This window comes from Vulpes lagopus, chromosome 10, assembly GCF_018345385.1.
Source record: "Vulpes lagopus strain Blue_001 chromosome 10, ASM1834538v1, whole genome shotgun sequence".
In the NCBI taxonomy this organism is placed as follows: Eukaryota; Metazoa; Chordata; class Mammalia; order Carnivora; family Canidae; genus Vulpes; species Vulpes lagopus.
The window spans coordinates 106,842,791-106,861,383 of record NC_054833.1 but is presented as its reverse complement, the minus strand read 5'-3'; the positions used below and the strand labels follow the sequence as shown (position 1 = coordinate 106,861,383).

Below are 18,593 nucleotides of genomic sequence, written 5' to 3'. Positions count from 1 at the left end.
TGATACGGGTTTGTTAGGACCCAGGGATAAGTTTAATTGACCCTCGAATAATACAAGTTTCAACTGTGCAGGTCCACTTATATGTAGATGTTTTTCAACATAGCATGTTTCCTTATGATTTTGTTAATAACATTCTTTTCTCTAACTTTATTGTAAGAAAACCGTGTGTAATACATACATAAAATATGTGTTAATCAACTATTTATGTTATCAGTTAGGCATCTGGTCAAAGTTGGCTATCAGTTAAGTTTTGAGGGAGTCAAGTTCTATATGGATGTTCAACTAGTATGGCAGGGTCATTGCTTCAACCCCCACGTTGTTCAAGGGTCAACTTGTATTGATGTGCATTCTCTTAGTTTCGGCTTTGTAAGGAGTGCTTCACTGGATGAGTGAAAAATAGTTGAGAGCATATACTTTTCTCACTGGTTTTAACTACATGCAAAGGTTTAGAAGCTTGGAGGAACCATATCTCGATCCATTTCACAGGTGAATAAACCAAGACTCAGAGAAGTTAAGTGATTTGCCTCAGGGTCACACAGCTAGTAACTGATAGAGCTTGTGACTTAGATTTCTTCCACAACTCTGTATTTTCTTACTCTATTATTTCTTCCCCTATAAATCTTAATTTATACAAACATATTTGTACTCCACCTAAATACTGCTTGCTGATAACAAACTTCCAGTAAAGATTATTCTAAATTTCAAAGATTGGGCAGCCCCGGTGGCGCAGCGGTTTAGCGCTGCCTGCAGCCGGGGGCGTGATCCTGGGGACCCGGGATCGAGTCCCACGTCAGGCTCCCTGCATGGTGCCTGCTTCTCCTTCTGCCTGTGTCTCTGCCTCTTTCTCTCTAGCTGTGTCTCTATGAATAAATAAATAAAGTATTTAAAAAAAAAAATAAATTTCAAAGATTATTCGGCATAGATGGAGAGAACAGTTCAAAAGTTGTTTTGGCATAAACTGTCAATGCCATTATTCTTTACAAATTCACATTGATATTTGGATGGTTAAATATGTTTGTCTTATTTACTTTGTGGGTTTTCTGAATTGCTTAAAAGTTCTCCCCTAGCCCTTACATAATACACAGACTTCATATGTTTGATTTTTCCCTCCCTTCACTAAAATGTAATTTCCAGGCAGTAGGGCTTTATCCATCTTAGTCATCACTGGAACCTGGAACAGTGCCTGAAATTTTGTAAAGGATCATAAATATATAATGAGAATGTAGGAAGGCAAAGTAGGGTGACATCCCTCAAGCCATTTAATATTGTTTACAGATCCATTAAAGATATATTTGTGGGTTCTGGGACATAATAGTATACACTTATTTTTCCCTGTCCCTCCTTTCTAAATATACCTTGGAAATAATAGACAACAAGTGAGTTTCCTAGGTTTTCTTTTATCTACCATTTTATCTGAATTAGGTACCAGAGAAGTCTGCAACTCAGAACTGGCAACCTACACAGACAGAAAGAATAAATCAATAAATAAGCATGAACAGCCTGCTCTCAAAGACTAGGAAAGGCAAAGCCTAGCAGAGTCTTAGTGGGATGACTCATATCTAATGACAACAGCTGATCCACTAACAAAATTTGGGGACTAGCACATCCCCCACTCAGATTTGTAATAGCAACAGCTATATGGTTAACTCACCCCATACCCCACATCTGCCAAGTAGCGGTGGGCCCAGTATACTAACAGTAGAACCAAAGAGGGCCCAAATACAGGCTTCACATAAGCCAGAAGCAGCAGGTCAGTCTGTCTGCTGGAGTGGGAACAGCAGAACCCAGGGATCCAACCCATCCCCTCCCTCATATCAGGCAGTAGCACACAGGCCCTTCCACCTGTGCTGGTGGCATCAGCAGGCCCTGCATCTCCTTGCCCTTCCCTCAGCAGCAAAGCAAGACCCAGGCCCAACAGCTCCTGGCCCTCCCCCTAAGGGTAGAAGATCCAGGCCAAGTGTCTCCCAGTCATCTACCCAGTGACAGAAGGCAACCCATTGTCAGAAGGTGAACCAGACTCAGGGTCTCCCAGATCTTCACCCAGTGACAAGGAGCCCACCTTAACCTCGAAGTTCTTGACCAACCACAGGGCAGAAGTAGCCCATGTAAGTGCTTTCCCACCTCTAGCAGCACTAGCAGAAATGGAATGGGAAGCCCAATAGTATCAGCAGACTAGAGAAAATACCAGGAAAAATGTTTTCTTTTCTGTAGGTTCAGCATCCCTTACCACCCACACCAGGGAGTTCAGGGAAGACTTTCCATTCTTATGGGTAACACCAACAGGTTTCCAGCTACTGCTCATATAGAACTAGAACAACAAACAGACCAGATTGTCAGAAACCTCAATTATTATTGGCCATAGAAAGATTTTGTGCATATGGCTGTAGATAGACTTGTATCTCTGCGTGGGCATTAGACAAAATGTCCTTTTCTTATTAGTCGACACTAGTAGACCTACCTGTTTGTCAGTGGTCTCCTTAGGAGATGATAAAGACCCTTGCTCAACTTGTTCTACCTGTTCTCATTTTCCAGAAGGGGGGAAAAAACTATGATAATAAGAATTATCCTCTAAATAAATTTGGGCAAAATTTTATATAGACATGTTAAACAGTAACTGTGTAGGTGATGGATTTATTTGTCAGTGGATGTTTATATACAGTTTCTCATTGAACTGTAATATAAGTTTATCTTTAGATATTGAACTTTTTAAGTCAGAAATACTAGAATGAAAATATGCACAATGTACTGTAAGATTAACCAAATAATCCACAGCGAACTAAATTGACTGTGACAAAGGTAAAGTAGATTCATTTATTAATTTCTTCATTAATTCAGCAAATATTTATTGGTTATCCATTATGCACCAGGCAACAACAACAAAATCTGCCTTCACAGAGTTCACATTCTAATAGAGTTCAAAAGCAAGAATAGGAACTGAGTATTATAGGATCAACTTGGGACACTACTGTGGTCTTTCAGATTGTCGTGTGAGATGGGTCTAGAATACTTTCAAATGCCTGCCTTGTACATGATCCGAAGTTCTGTCTTAGTCAAACTTGGATTGTGAGTTGCATTGTATTGGTAGTGTTAGAATCTAAGTGAAAAGAGGTCTGAGAACTCATGATTAAATGATGCAGTTTTCAAAGTAATAAAGTATAAAATATCAAAAGTTAAATGAGCACTTTTCCCTCCCTCAAGATAATCAGTTTCCATAGGAGTTGTTTCTAGCCAGTTAGTTGTGAGACAAGTTGAAGTAAGACCAGAAAATTTCAAATATTTTTAAATCAAATTATTACAAAGATAGCTATCCTATTCATATATACCATATGCCATTTTAAAGTCCTCTTTGGGGAATCCCTGGGTGGCGCAGCGGTTTAGCGCCTGCCTTTGGTCCGGGGCACGATCCCAGAGACCCGGGATCGAATCCCACGTCGGGCTCCCGGTGCATGGAGCCTGCTTCTCCCTCTGCCTGTGTCTCTGCCTCTCTCTCTCTCTCTGTGTGACTATAATAAATAAATAAAAATTTTTAAAAAAACATTTTAAAGTCCTGTTTGTATCCAGTATTTCTTCTCAGTATCACATTAAGAAGTTTAATAGCTGTGCTTCTGGGGATTTTGTATTTCTCTCCATAGGGTTTCAAAGTAGTGGTATACTCTGGGTGCAGAATTTGGCTAGGTGTTCAGTTCAGAAGACTATCATTAGTGGTATCAGTAGGGTCCATGAAGTGCCAGTAACACAGACTTGAGGCAAAAAAGAAGTCGAAGAAAAGGGATCAAGGAGAAAAAATAGAATGAAATGGTTGAACCTACCTTATCTGCTATGTATTAACTCTCCCTAGCATAAATCTGTAACTATTCCTGCAAACTAAAGAAAGTGGAAAATACTTGATGGTTTTGCTTTGGAAGTTTAATTGGTAAATGTTTTGATTTTATGCTGCCAGGCAACTAACCATATGCTAAGAGGAGAGTTGTAATTGAGTAGCTTTAATTTGGAGATTTCTAAGCTGTACGCTATAATATATGTGATCATGTTGATTAGTGTAACTCATGGTACTTTGAACGGCCCTGAGGGATATAGCTTGATAATTGAACTGAGTAAGCTTGTTGAATTCAACCCAGTCTCAGGTTCCTATCAGGAGTCCTCAAGCCACTATGACTTCAAAAAAGGGAAGACACTTTTTTTTTTTAGATTTTATTTATTTATTTTTAAGATTTTATTTATTTATTTATTCGTGGAAGACAGAGAGAGAAGCAGGCTCCTCACAGGCAGCCCAGTGCGGGACTCCATCCCCAGACCCGGGATCACGCCCTGAGCCGAAGGCAGACTCTCAGCTGCTGAGCCACCCAGGCGTCCCAGATTTTATTTATTTATTCATGAGAGACAGAAAGGGAGACAGAGGGAGAGGCAGGCTCAATCCCAGGACCCCAGGAGCATGACCTGAAGCCAAAGGCAGACACTCAAACAACTGAGCCACCCAGGTGCCCAGAAGACACATTTTGATACATCAGTTTTTATATCCTGTGCTGCCAGCATAGCATCAAAAAATAGACATATTTAAATCATGACTAAGAATCACCATATTATAGAATGAAATAATTAATGATGTTAGTGATTTTAAAGTTTTCTTTCTTTCTTTCTTTCTTTCTTTTTTTTTTTTTTTTGTGTGTGTGTGTGTGTACAGCAATGAAAACTACTGGTTGTAACTTAGATAAGGTAAATATTCTTCCTAATGCTCTGATCACTCCACTCATATCAAGCAGTATGATTAAGAGTGAAGATGTTACTCCAATGGAAGTAACAGCAGAAAAGAGATCTTCCCCTATTTTTAAGGTAAGCTGCATTGACTAGTGCCCCACATCTTCTTGGTTATAAAAATTGCTAATTTGATTTCTTTTCCCCATGTTTGTGCTTTTACTTTTTTTTTCACGTGTTTCTTTTTGGATGCAGTTACTGAGTTTTGGTTTTCAGAATAAATGCTTTAACCAGTAAATAGCCAGTAAAATAGCCTGCAAAGTGACTTCCAGTATATCTTGATAAGGGAGGAATTGATTAATGTTAGCTAGATCTGTGGGATGTGGGGTATTCATGAAAGTACAAGTTTAATAGTTTCAGAATTGGAGACATTTTTATTTTCTTTTTTCCCCCAGTTTTTTTCTATAACCCCCTTTCCCTTTTTCACTTAACTCCTTTCCCTCCTATAATGTTACCAATGATCCACAAGATGGAGATATTTTTGAATTTACTATTAATTCATGAACTGTAGAATTAATGTGTTCTTCCTGTCCTTAGCACATCAATAACTAACTGATTATTCTAGTTTTTTGTTTGACTGTCTTTGCTTACAATATTTATTAAAGAAATATCATAATGACAGATATGGTGTCACCAAGAATCCTAGTCTTACACATTTTATGAAAAAACAATGTAGAGTGGAAAATTGTTCCTGCATATACATATGTATTCAGAGTAATAATTTTTGAAGTATCAAATGAGTTAATTTGATGTTTATATATACATATTATTTGGGGATTTTTATTTTTTAGACTACAAAGACAGTTGGATCAACTCAACAAACATTAGAAAATATCTCTAACATAGCAGGAAATGGGTCTTTTTCATCATCATCATCTTCCCACTTACCTTCTGAAAATGAAAAGCAGCAGCAAATTCAACCCAAGACATACAACCCAGAGACCCTGACAACTATCCAAACACAGGACATTTCACAGCCTGGTACCTTTCCAGCAGTTTCTGCTTCTAATCAGCTGCCCAACAGTGATGCACTACTGCAGCAGGCTACCCAGTTTCAGACCAGAGAAACTCCAACTAGAGAAGTACTGCAATCAGATGGTACAGTGGTTAATTTGTCACACCTGACTGAGTCATCCCAGCAACAGCAGCAGTCACCACTACAAGAACAAGCGCAGACTTTACAGCAGCAGATTTCATCCAATATTTTCCCATCACCAAATAGCGTGAGTCAGCTACAGAATACGATTCAGCATTTGCAAGCCGGAAGTTTTACAGGCAGTACTGCTAGTGGCAGCAGTGGAAATGTTGACTTGGTCCAACAAGTTTTAGAGGCACAACAACAGTTATCTTCAGTTTTATTTTCAGCTCCAGATGGTAATGAGAATGTTCAAGAACAGCTTAGTGCAGACATTTTTCAACAAGTCAGTCAAATTCAAAATAGTGTAAGCCCTGGAATATTTTCCTCAACGGAGCCAGCAGTCCATACTAGACCAGATAATTTAATCGCTGGAAGAGCCGAAAGTGTTCACCCACCGACTGAGAACACATTATCCAGTCAACAGCAGCAACAACAACAGCAACAAGTAATGGAATCATCAGCTGCGATGGTGATGGAGATGCAGCAGAGTATCTGCCAGGCAGCTGCCCAGATCCAGTCTGAGTTATTTCCTTCACCTGCGTCAGCAAATGGGAACCTTCAGCAATCTCCAGTTTACCAGCAGACTTCTCACATGATGAGTGCATTATCTACCAATGAAGACATGCAAATGCAGTGTGAATTGTTTTCTTCTCCACCTGCAGTTTCTGGAAATGAAACTACTACAACCACGACACAGCAGGTTGCAACCCCTGGCACTACCATGTTTCAGACATCAAGTTCAGGAGATGGAGAAGAAACTGGAGCACAAGCAAAGCAGATTCAGAACAGTGTCTTTCAGACCATGGTCCAAATGCAACATAGTGGGGACAGTCAACCTCAAGTTAACCTTTTTTCATCTACGAAAAGTATGATGAGTGTGCAGAATAATGGTACTCAGCAACAAGGTAATGGTTTATTCCAGCAAGGTAATGAGATGATGTCCCTCCAATCTGGGAATTTTTTGCAACAGTCTTCTCATTCACAGGCTCCACTTTTTCATCCTCAGAATCCTATTGCTGATGCTCAGAACCTTTCCCAGGAAACTCAAGGTTCTATTTTTCACAGTCCAAGTCCTATTGTCCACAGTCAGGCTTCTACAACATCCTCTGAACAATTGCAGCCTCCAATGTTTCACTCTCAGAGTTCCATGGCTGTGCTGCAGGGCTCTTCTGTTCCTCAAGACCAGCAGTCAGCCAACCTATTTCTTTCCCAGACTCCAATGAATAATCTTCAAAGTAACACAGTAGCCCAAGAAGAACAGATTTCATTTTTTGCAGCTCAAAACTCAATTTCTCCACTTCAGTCAACATCTAACACTGAGCAGCAAGCTGCTTTCCAACAGCAGGCTCCAATATCACACATCCAGACCCCTATGCTTTCTCAGGAACAGGCACAACCCTCCCAGCAAGGTATGTTCCAGCCTCAGGTGTCCCTGGGCTCCCTGCCTCCTAATCCAATGCCTCAAAACCAACAAGGACCGATCTTCCAGTCGCAGCACTCAATAGTCGCTATCCAGAGTAACTCTCCATCCCAGGAGCAGCAGCAGCAGCAACAGCAGCAGCAGCAGCAACAGCAGCAACAGCAGCAGCAGAGCATTTTGTTCAGTAATCAGAATACCATGGCCACAATGACATCTCAGAAGCAGCCACCACCAAACATGATGTTCAACCCAAGTCAAAATCCAATGGCTAATCAGGAGCAACAGAACCAATCCATCTTTCACCAACAAAATAATATGGCCCCAATGAATCAAGAGCAGCAGCCCATGCAATTTCAGAACCAGCCTACAGTTTCCTCTCTTCAGAACCCAGGCCCTACCCAGTCTGAGTCACCACAGACCTCCTTGTTCCATAGTTCTCCTCAGATTCAGTTGGTCCAAGGGTCACCCAGTTCGCAAGAGCAGCAAGTAACACTGTTCCTCTCTCCAGCATCCATGTCTGCTTTGCAGACCAGTATGAACCAACAAGACATGCAGCAGTCTCCTCTTTATTCTCCTCAGAACAACATGCCTGGAATCCAAGGAGCCACATCTTCACCTCAACCACAGGCTGCTTTATTTCATAACACTACTGGAGGCACAATGAACCAACTACAGAATTCTCCTGGCTCATCTCAACAGACTTCTGGAATGTTCTTATTTGGCATTCAAAATAGTAAGAAACTCTTTCTGATTTCTTATTTCTTAAATGTTATTGATTGAAATGGTCAGATTATTATTTTTACTAAAAGGAAGCAAAACACAGGGGTCTTAAGAGCACAGAGTGTACTTAGAACTGAGTTCAAGTTCCAACTATACTACTTATATACTGTGAGATCATGGACAAGTTACATGACCTACAAAAGCTTCAATTTCCACATCTTAAATGGTGGTAATATTATCTACTTACTCAAAAAAGGATAATGGGAGGACTAAATGTGGTCATGAATGTAAATGAAGGTGTTTGCCATTTTAAGCTATAAACTTGAAAGGAAAATGAAGTAAGAATGACAGAAAAATCTCTGCCAATTAAAATAAGTAGTTTCCAAGGAGGTAAAAACTCATCTTTAATGTTTATATACTGAAGAAAATGTGTAGGACTTACTTAGGATTAACGAGGCAAAGTTGTAGTTGTATACCACTTAGAGGAGAACCTGGGATGAAGTCCAGTACTGTTCGGTGAGAACCTTTTTATGGGGCTGTCAGGTGCCTTCCTTCTAGTTCTATATTGGGTAGGCACAATAATCAGTTTCTCCCAGCAACTAATAAATATCTTCTTATAAATATTAATGGAAAGTAACTAATCAGGTAGCTTCTCTATTTTAAATGTCTCTGCAGACTGTAGTCAGCTTTTAACTTCTGGACCAGCTACATTGCCAGATCAGTTGATGGCCATAAGTCAGCCAGGCCAACCCCAGAATGAGGGTCAGCCTCCTGTGACAACACTTCTTTCTCAGCAAATGCCAGAGAATTCTTCACTAGCATCCTCTATAAATGCCAACCAGAACATTGAAAAGATTGATTTGCTTGTTTCATTGCAAAACCAAGGGAACAACTTGACTGGCACCTTTTAACTGGATGAGTAAGTACTACATTTTGGCTTTTTTATTGAGAAGCATCAATAAATTGTATTATTCTTACCAGATTTGGGCTTAAGTAATACCACTCTTTAGACCCTACTCTTTTGAAATATAGCTTTCTCACAAGGTAGTAGTATTTTTTCGATCTGCATAAATTACTCGAATGATAGCTCGTAGTCCTGTTGTTAATACCAGGCAATCCAAGTTTCTTTGCCATGGAATGACAGAACATCCAAGGAACATACTATATGTTAGATACAGTTACATCTCATTTCTCCCTTCCTCCAGAAATACTGAGTCAGAAAAGTCTGTGGAAATATAAATATGATGAGGTATCATTTATGGTATTGTAATATACTTTGGGGTCATTCAAGGTAATGGGAAATTTCTAAATGCTTCCCTCCCTAGTGAGTTATATTCAACTTCTCCTTCTTTTTTAGAAATTCCATGAAGAAAATTCTGATTCCAAGATGTCCTGAGATCATGTGATTCCATGAGGATTTTTGAGCTGTTACTTTAAAAACAAAACAAAGTATGAAAAACTGTGATTGAGTAAATGGATAGATTTTACTTTTACTGCAAAAGAGCACACCTATGCTGCCTGTTGCAGTAATTAGCCACCATTGTTAACATCTTCATATTTTATATTCCTAATAACAGTGATGACTGAGAATCTATTTGAGTTTCCAGCTGACAGAATTAATTGTTGCTATTTTCCTAGGCGCTATTTCTCTAAAAGTACAGTTTAAATCCGAAAGCTGGACTGCTCAGTTATTATTGCTATTAGAGAGTAATTCAGAATGTCATGTTTACTTTTGTTCTTCATTCATATTTTCTTTCCTGCGTTGTTTTAGTGAAGTAATGGCTTTTGAAAAAGGAAAGGTCACATAGTAACTAAAACTAAGGCTGTGATTCTTCCATATAAGAAGCACGGCTATTGGCCAAAGTGAAGGAATCTTTTGTCAGTTTTTATGGAGAAACTGAAGGGGTAACATTCTAACAAGTAGCTGTATTAAGAGCTCTGCACAGTTAAGAGGCATCTTTATCACAGAAGGCAGACAGCACACAAACTAGGAAGAGCTGAAATGCTATTGATTTTATTTTTTCTGAGAGTTGCTAATTTTCTGCATTTCTCTTAAGGGGTTTAGCCATAAATGTGCAAAAAAAATAATTATCTTGCTCTATCAAAAAATGAAGGGGATAATAGGTGGTAAATTATGTTATGATATTCTCCTTCAGCAGTTAAAACTGAACTGACACAGCAATTTGAGTGTTTTCTTCTGATCCCCGTCGTGGACCGATGTTCCCTTTTTATCATCATTTATATTATTCTCCTCTTCTCACTTTATTTTAGACAATGAGTAATATACTAGCTTTGTGACCCTGTAGCAACTTAAAGGAAAAGGCCACTTTGGTCTGGGGTAACCCAGCAACTCCTGCAGCACAGGTGGGGCGGGGGCCACCCTCTCAGGAATGAGGGGAGCCGATTCCTGAGAAACAAGAAACAATGCATTTTTTCCATGATCGGTGCTGTTCTGAAGTCTTCAAATTTTTCCCTCTAATAGGAAGCAGTATACATTTACATTAAAAAAAAAAAGGCAAACTGAAATTTCTTGAAACATCACTTCTCCCTGAACTGCAGAGAGTGTAATTCACTTGTCACCTCAGTGCTTTACAGTTTGAAGTGGTCACTTACCTGATGGTTCCCACAAGCCTTAGGCTTTACAGGGTCATGTCATTGACTTAAAATGAAGAATTAACTTGTGTTACATCTATAGAGAGCAAAATTACACACTCCAGAATTTGCAGTTGTAGCATTAGTTATACAGTTTTGGGTGTTCTTGCCACCCATGGGATGCCTGCTTCTCACTACAACCTATTGTCTGGACACATGCTTATGTCTTATTTTCCTTTTGGCATGTAGAAAGCTGTTAATACAGTTTAAGGCCAAATTGTGTGTGGCTTCTATCTGTAGATAAGATGTTTTGGTATTCATGTCCGTTTCATTTATTTTTTTTAAGTGTACAAAAAAATAGCCTGTTAATTGTTTGTCGAAGGCTACTTTTGTTTGTTTGTTTTTTAATTTTTTTCTATCCTATACATTTAGTTGAACTTTGTGGAATTGTGGTGTTGGTTTTGTTTATACAGCCAGATTTTTCCCCCTTTTTGTGGTCTTCCTTGGTTCTTCAGATGTGCTCTTCTTCTGATTTGTTCTTCTATATTCTTCCCTCCACCCCAACCCTTTCTTTCTTTCTCTCTCTGATTGAGAGGCATTGAATTACGTTTTCAGTAGTACAGGCTTCTTGCCGATATGAAGGGAACTTTTCAGAAAGAGACCTACTCTGGGTCATTTACTTTTGAATACAGTTTTCAATCGTTCAAGTTTTGGATGGTTTATATCTAATGTGTGTTTCATTTTTTTGGAAAGCTATATTTTGTATTTAGGAAATGGTATACTATTTTGCTATTTGTACTGAGTGAGTACATTGGCATAAATATAGAAATTTATATATATACATATATATAAACTATTCTTTTTTTGCCACACATTTTTGTGGTAAATTTGTGAGTTTGTCTGATGTTCTACCACAACGTGGCGTCTGATAACAGTGAGGGGGGGTTTGTTATGTCTTTATTGAGTATTTAAGTATCTTTTGAAACAAATGACCTGTTCATCTGTGGCCATTCCATCGGGCAGTTCCTTGATGCTATCAGTGGGCTAGAGGCAGCTTACTGTGTGTTTGCTGGGTCTTCACTCGGCAAGATGTCAGAGTAAGGAAACCCACCTAGGCAGTTGTGTCAAATGGTGTTTGACGAGAATGAGCCATTCAGTCCTTGCTCACTATATATTTAATATTTTATTGTTGTTATTGTTATTATTAATTGGCTTTCTGTATTCTATGCCTTTTATTTATAATGACACTAAAAAAATACCCATGTTTGTAATTTTAATAACATTTTCCCCATCTTGTAATATCCAGAGCTACTTTATTAATTCTCTGAACCAAAAGCATTTTCCTCAATACATCATCTCTCCCCACCCATCAGGAAAAATTACCCAATATAGTTCAGGTTATGAGAAGGACCAGCCACACAATCCAGTGCTTCAGTTTTAAAATGTAAAACTCTTAACTGCAGAGGTATAAAGAGGTAGCTTACCCAGCAGGTATAAAAATAGGAAGTAGAAATAAAATACGTTTATTTCTGAGTTTTCTGACTTTTTTTCTAAGAGATTACACAGGAGACTCAGGAAGTCTGTTTGTTCACCAAGTTCCAATTAGAATGTTTGTTAACACTGCTCTGTGGATGAAGTGGTGGCAAGAAGACTGGCTTGTGTGCTGACTTCTGTTCTGTTGTTTAGCCAGAGGCTTATCATTGTAAAATGCTGATTGCCAATGCCAAGTCACCAGGGACCAATTTTCTGTTTTATGGCATCTAAGTTTAGAACAGAACATACACCTGAACTGTAGTGGCTTGATTGGATGGAGCAGAAAACCCAATTTTTATTTTCATAAATTTTGTGGTTATTTATACAAGGGCTGTGCTATGCTACCATATTCTTATTTGATAATGATTTTTTTTCTTTTTTTTACCATTGTTAAATGTTCCTTACCCCTAAAGGTCAATGTTAAGTACAGCATTCTGAATATTTGGTTACAAAAAACATTTGTCTTCTTATTGAAGAGTTAGCTCAGTGGTCAGTGGTTGATACTTGTGCTAATAATACAACTTCCAGATTACTGTTACAAATTATATGGGATAGACTCCATGAGCCAGCAAAGGCCTTGGAAGCAACAATTTATTAAATTTATTTATGGCAGAAGGACCTAAATAAACTATGAACCTCTTTTATTCCTTTATATTGTTACATTCAATTGTTCTTTCTTTTAGCAACTCACCTTAATGCTTGGAGCTTATCTGTCTCTCTCTAACTTACTCTGTGTGTGTGTGTGTATGTGTGTGTTACTCTTTATTGTCATTCCATTATAAATCCACACGTGGAAGAAGATAACTAGAAGTCATATTTGCTACTGAGCTTTATCATATTACCTTTGTAATTAGAGTATCATGCTGTTATTTAGTCAGTGCAAATCTATTTTTGCCATTCTCCCTAGAACAGGTTTTTAAAGAACTATTTATTATAAGAGCAGAATTAATGAAGGACCACCCTTTCTCTTTTCTTTTTTGGTAATACTGTATATGCTATAGTTGAGAAGTTCATTATAGTGCATTTTTTGTCCATCAGAACTTCAGCTAATCTGCCTAGAAAAATAGTGTCAAAGGAAATGAGAAAGAATTTGTATCAGAGTCCCTCTAGGACTAAGATAATGATTCCTTTTGACCATTTAAACTGTTTTGGACAGTTGTTTTGGAAAAGTTAAATGTTTTAGACAGATCAGTAATTAAAGACTAGAGTTAAATGCTATAATAATCAAAGCCTCAAATTAAACATGGCTTATAAATATTAGGAGTAATTTGAGAATTTTTCATTGTTCTGATGAAAATTTCTGTTCTAATACCTGGTTCCTAATTGATTTTTTTTCTAATTCATTGAAAATTATGTGAGGCCTGTTAGCTTTACTTCGTGAGCACAGGCTTCATCCCTACCCAGTGCAGCCATGTTGTATATGCACACCTTTGGTTATAAGGAGGGACTCAGTGGGGAGACTGTATAGATCAGCTTTATTAGAAAAATAACTCAGAGTACATAACCCTAGTAAGTTAGGTTAGTAGAATCTTGTAACATACTAAAAAGAAGTTTTCTCTCTGCTTATTTGTGTCACTAGAACTAAGTCATGGACATAATTTGTATTCATAATGCAGTAAATATCAGAGTAACACCTACAATGTCACTTGTGTGAATTGTCCCAGTGCTCTAATCACGTATTTCATCCCCCTTGATTTCATGCCATTCTAGCCTCCTTCATTAATAAAATTATATCTTTATTCCACTTTCTCTTTCAGGAAGTTTTTTTAAAATAATATTTTATATCTAGATCAAATGCTTATGGAAAAGTGCCTTTTTACCATGAGAGTGCCCCTTTCTTGTAGTTTCATTTTACACTGTTGCCAAAAACAAATACACAAATGATTTCGCTAGGCCCCAACTTCAATTTTTTCATTTAGTCCATTCTTTTCTCTATTTTTCATTCATCATAGAAAGTAACTTCCCTAGGATTCTCCCTTTGGCTTAGAGTAACAGAGAAGTTACATTGCTAGAATTGTTCCTCTGAGGGAGGGCAAGTAATAGATTATAGAATTACACTGTTTGGGCTTTATATAAATTATCTACATATGTCTTCATCTTGACCAACTAATGATAGGTCCTATCTGAATGCTAATGAAAATTTTATTATCTGTGAGACTCCATGTACACAAATGTTTGTAGTTAAATTTCAGGAAGGAAGTATTTAAAGCATCTTCTCTGATCTTACTAGACGGATGAAAATCACTAACATAGTTTAGGTAAAATCTGGTAATGTCAACTTTTCTAACTAGACAACGCCATGTAATTCATTGTAGTGCTCCTCTTGTCTGTCAGAACCTTCGTAATCTTTATGAAAAATAGTGTCCAAGGAAATAAAGTAGTTATATTGGAATCCCTCTAGGACTAAGATAATGATTCCTTCCAACAAGATACAGTTGGATTAAGTGTCCCTCTGGTTTTTGTCAATTTTGCCTCCATTCTAGCTCCTTACTGCAGTGGTGGGTGCCTAACAAGAGGGCAGGAGAGCAGTAGCTTTGGCATAGAGCTGTTTTCCCATGTATTTCTTTTACTTAGTGGCTCTGAAGACTGCAAACCTTTTATGCAATATTCTTAATACCCTAATGATATTATGCACTTTAATCATTCCAAAGAAGTCAAGAATGCTGTATAGTGATGATTCCTTCTTAATAAATACATTTTTAACTATTTATGTCCCTTTTTATTTTGGATAGCCAGCTTGGTGTGTTATATGAATATTTTCTAAAATGACTATAGTAGGACTTAAGACTTTGACTATGTGAAGAAATGATTACACTTCAGCAAATCATTTTAGAAATATTAAATGTTCAGCTTGCTAATCTATATGTTTGAGACTTAATTAAAACCAGCTCTCTTCCAATATTTTTTTATGTCATGTTTATAAAAACGTTGTAGTATATAGTTTCTACATAAATAGTGTAAACCAGTGGTTTTCAAAGTATGGTCCTCAGCCCACCAGCCAACATCTGTATCACTTGGGATCTAGTTAGAAATGCACATTTTGGGCCCTATCATAGACATACTGAACTAGAAACTGGCATGCGGCCTAGCAATCTGTGTTTTAACAAGCCCTCCAGGTGATTCTGATGTATGCTCAATTTGAAAACCACTGGTATAAATGTTATACAGTAAAATCTAGAAAGGTTTTCCCCCAATTCATACAAATAGTTATATATATTGTTCTTTATGTAAATTCAGCTTAACCCGGTTATCCATAATCATTTATTGGCAATGTTAATTTATTCTTAGTACTACCTGTAGAAATATAATATGTTTTGTGTACATAAACAATTTAGTTATTGATAATTCAGTTAACTTAGTTTGGCATTTTCCTACCATTTACTAAAAAAGTTTACATTAAATGACTGATTTAAATACATAGGTGCAATCTTCTATATTTCTTTAAATTGTTAAGATATTTAAATAGCTAAAACAATTGACGGGTGCTAAAGTCTCCTGTTTATCCATGAAATGGGTACATTGTGGGCAGTGATAATACAAGCTTTCTTTTCATTGCCTCTTACTTTACCAGCAGACCACAATTTTGGTCTGGCTAGACCAACTCTCAGAACATCATTCCTTGTATTTAGATTTGTATCTGAGGTATTAAACAAGATGGCTAGCCAGATCAACAAAGCACCTTATTTATTTAATTTCTTTTTTTAAATAGATAAAACTTATTTAAAAGTAGCTTGGTTTGTATGAGAACTGATGCAGTAGAGATATAGCTGTCCTCGGAACTTATACTTCAGACAAGCATTATTTACTAAAATAAATATTGGACAAGATAGTGCATTATATAATCTGGGCATTTCTCCCTTCTCAATCATATGCTTCATGGTAAATATAAACTAACAAGATAAGTAGATTTATCCATTCATTTTAGTCTCCATGTGTAATTCAGCACCTCCATGATTGCTGTAATCTTCCTTCCACTGTTTACAAATCACCCAATTAATCAACTCATGGAAGAAAAATGCACATTCAAAATAAAAATAAAATTTTATAAAAGTCACCACTGCTGTCTTTGCTTAATACTAGCAGTGGAAATATAAGTGGCTTACTCTACAAACCTTGGTGCTGGCAGTACATAGGCAAACTGTGGGGAGATGCTCTAGGTACATTCCTCCTTTCTTGTTCCCTTCCCCCCTCTGCCCCACTTTATTGCGTAATATATTCCTGTATCCAAAGAATTCTACCACAATTCTATTTGACTCCAACTTATAGTGTTTCTTTTCTTTTAAAAGCCCTGTGTTTAACCCTATCATCCTTGCTCTCTTTTTTTCCCCAGAAGTAATTTGAAATAGTTTGAAATAGTTTATATAGGGTTGCTTATTATTTTAGCTAATGAACCTCAGGACAACACACACATACACACCATCTCAGATGTTTGAGATTGGCTTTGGAATCAGCCTAATGTGTCCAATTAAGAACTGTCTTGCACTAAAGTGTTTATGCCTTTAGTAGCTGCAGGCTGATTCCAGTGACATTGAGCTAATTTCTTTTGAGCTAATGAATGTATCTGCTCACCTTGTTCCCTTCTAATTGTTAAGCTCCAAGTAATTCCTACTTTTTTCACTTTTACTGAGTTTTATTTACTTCTTTTACTTAGTCTTTTAATTAACATACTGCAGATATTTCATTAACCTTTTCTCGAGTGCTTTAGCTACCAGTCTGCCATTTAAGTTTTTTAATTGTATTTTGCTTGAGCACATTGGTCAACCACTGAACTGCCTTCTTCCATTGTCCTGCAATGATATAAGGATTACATTTTTGTGTATATGGCTTTCATAGTTGGGATTTCAGAGCACTGACACCAGATATTTTCAGTTTGTTCTGTGGGGGAATTTCATTTGCATCTATGTTTTTAGCTATCTGTGATAACTTGTTAAATATTAAAAAGATATTTTGCTTCTATTGGAACATTTGTATACTCGCAACTATATTTCTGTAAACAGCTGCAGTCAAAAATAAAACATTGAAAGTTTTCATTTTGCAGTGGGTAACTGTCTTTTTTCCTCAAACTTCTGAATTAACATCCATGAATGTCAGTTTTGAGCAACGTGAGTATGTGGCTGAAATGATAAAATCAGTAGGAAAAGGTATGAAGTATAGATCTGTTTTTGAACACTCTATGTCTGTTTTGTCAGGCAGTGTACAAAGTGACAGTGTGGTAGCAAACCATGTATCAGAGAGGTGCTTTTGCCAAAAACCAAATCTCCCCAGCCCTCAGTCCCACATCCAGAGGCAATCTCTTTTTGTTGTGCTTCTGTCAGTTACTTCCACATATATAAATTGGTGTTCACCAAAATGTATATATAACATACACTGGTGGTATTTGGAATGAAACATGAGTAAAACATACATGTCTTTGTGCATTAGGAAAAAAATGTACGTCTACCTACTAGACTCTGGGGAAATGTGATACTTAAAAACAAATATAGATGGTATATGGACATCATCTATATAAGTAACTGAAACTTCAGAAGCACTGCTTTAAACAGTATGCTTATACCTCTTAACAATATAGACTGTGTCTGTTGATTCTATGAAAGTGACTGAATTTTCAGCCTACCCAAATGTATACACATGTGAGTTGTCAATTTTGGAGGCTTTCTATTAACAATGCTGCCATTGTTGCAAGTGTGTTTAAAGGTTGTCTTTTGGCATTTATTGACTTCAGCAGCACTGGAAAGAAGTGATAATGAAGTGAAATTCAGTAAGTATAAATATCAAAAAGGGTGGGGAATGGGCTAGATGGGTGATTAAGGAAGTCACTTGTTATAACGAGCACTGGACATTGTATGTAAGTGAGGAATCACTGAATTCTACTCCCAAAATTCTAACTCCACTGTGTTAATGACCTAAAATTAAAATTTAAAAAGTAAAAATAATAAAAGGGTTAAAAAAACAAAAACAAAAACCTTGGATCGGAAAAACAGCCTGTGTGGGCAATAGATTGATCTGAAGTGGAGACTGTTAAGTGGCTGCCAGAAAAGCTGATGCAATCCTGGGTTACATAATTCAAGTTACAGTGTCCAGAACAAGGGAGGTAGTTGTCCTTGCTTTACTTCAAGCTCCTAAGAGTACTACTCTGTCCTATCATAAGGAGCGAACACAATCTTGACAGCCATGTATCAGGCCTATATGAGAATTGGAACATCATTTATGCCTGCTCAGGACCCAACAGGGACTTCTAGAAGTATAAAAGTAGCTACAATTTCTCAACACCAACACTTAATGGTCTCGCTCTCCAGAAGAGATATGGATTGCTACTCTTGTGCTCTCTTTCATGGTGCCATTATCCTTGCTTCTACTAAGGCAATATACTGTAGTATTTAAAAGCCTAAGATCGGGTGACAAACCATGAGAGACTCTGGGAAATGAACAAAGGGTTGT

The 18,593-nt window shown here is 37.4% G+C and overlaps 1 protein-coding gene across 4 annotated transcripts in view; it reads left to right on the top strand.

Annotated features, from left to right (window-relative positions):
• The window catches only part of NFAT5 (nuclear factor of activated T cells 5), a 119,050-nt gene extending 101,868 nt beyond the window's left edge, over positions 1-17,182 (top strand). For all 4 annotated transcript variants that reach the window (XM_041769856.1, XM_041769857.1, XM_041769854.1 and 1 more), the window contains 4 exons: positions 4,682-4,830; positions 5,544-8,043; positions 8,706-8,949; positions 9,388-17,182. In XM_041769856.1, the coding sequence (XP_041625790.1) occupies positions 4,682-4,830; positions 5,544-8,043; positions 8,706-8,941 (2,885 nt within the window). In that variant the 3' untranslated portion in view covers positions 8,942-8,949; positions 9,388-17,182. The remainder of the gene's footprint in view (positions 1-4,681; positions 4,831-5,543; positions 8,044-8,705; positions 8,950-9,387) is intronic.
• Positions 17,183-18,593: the final 1,411 nt, after the last annotated feature.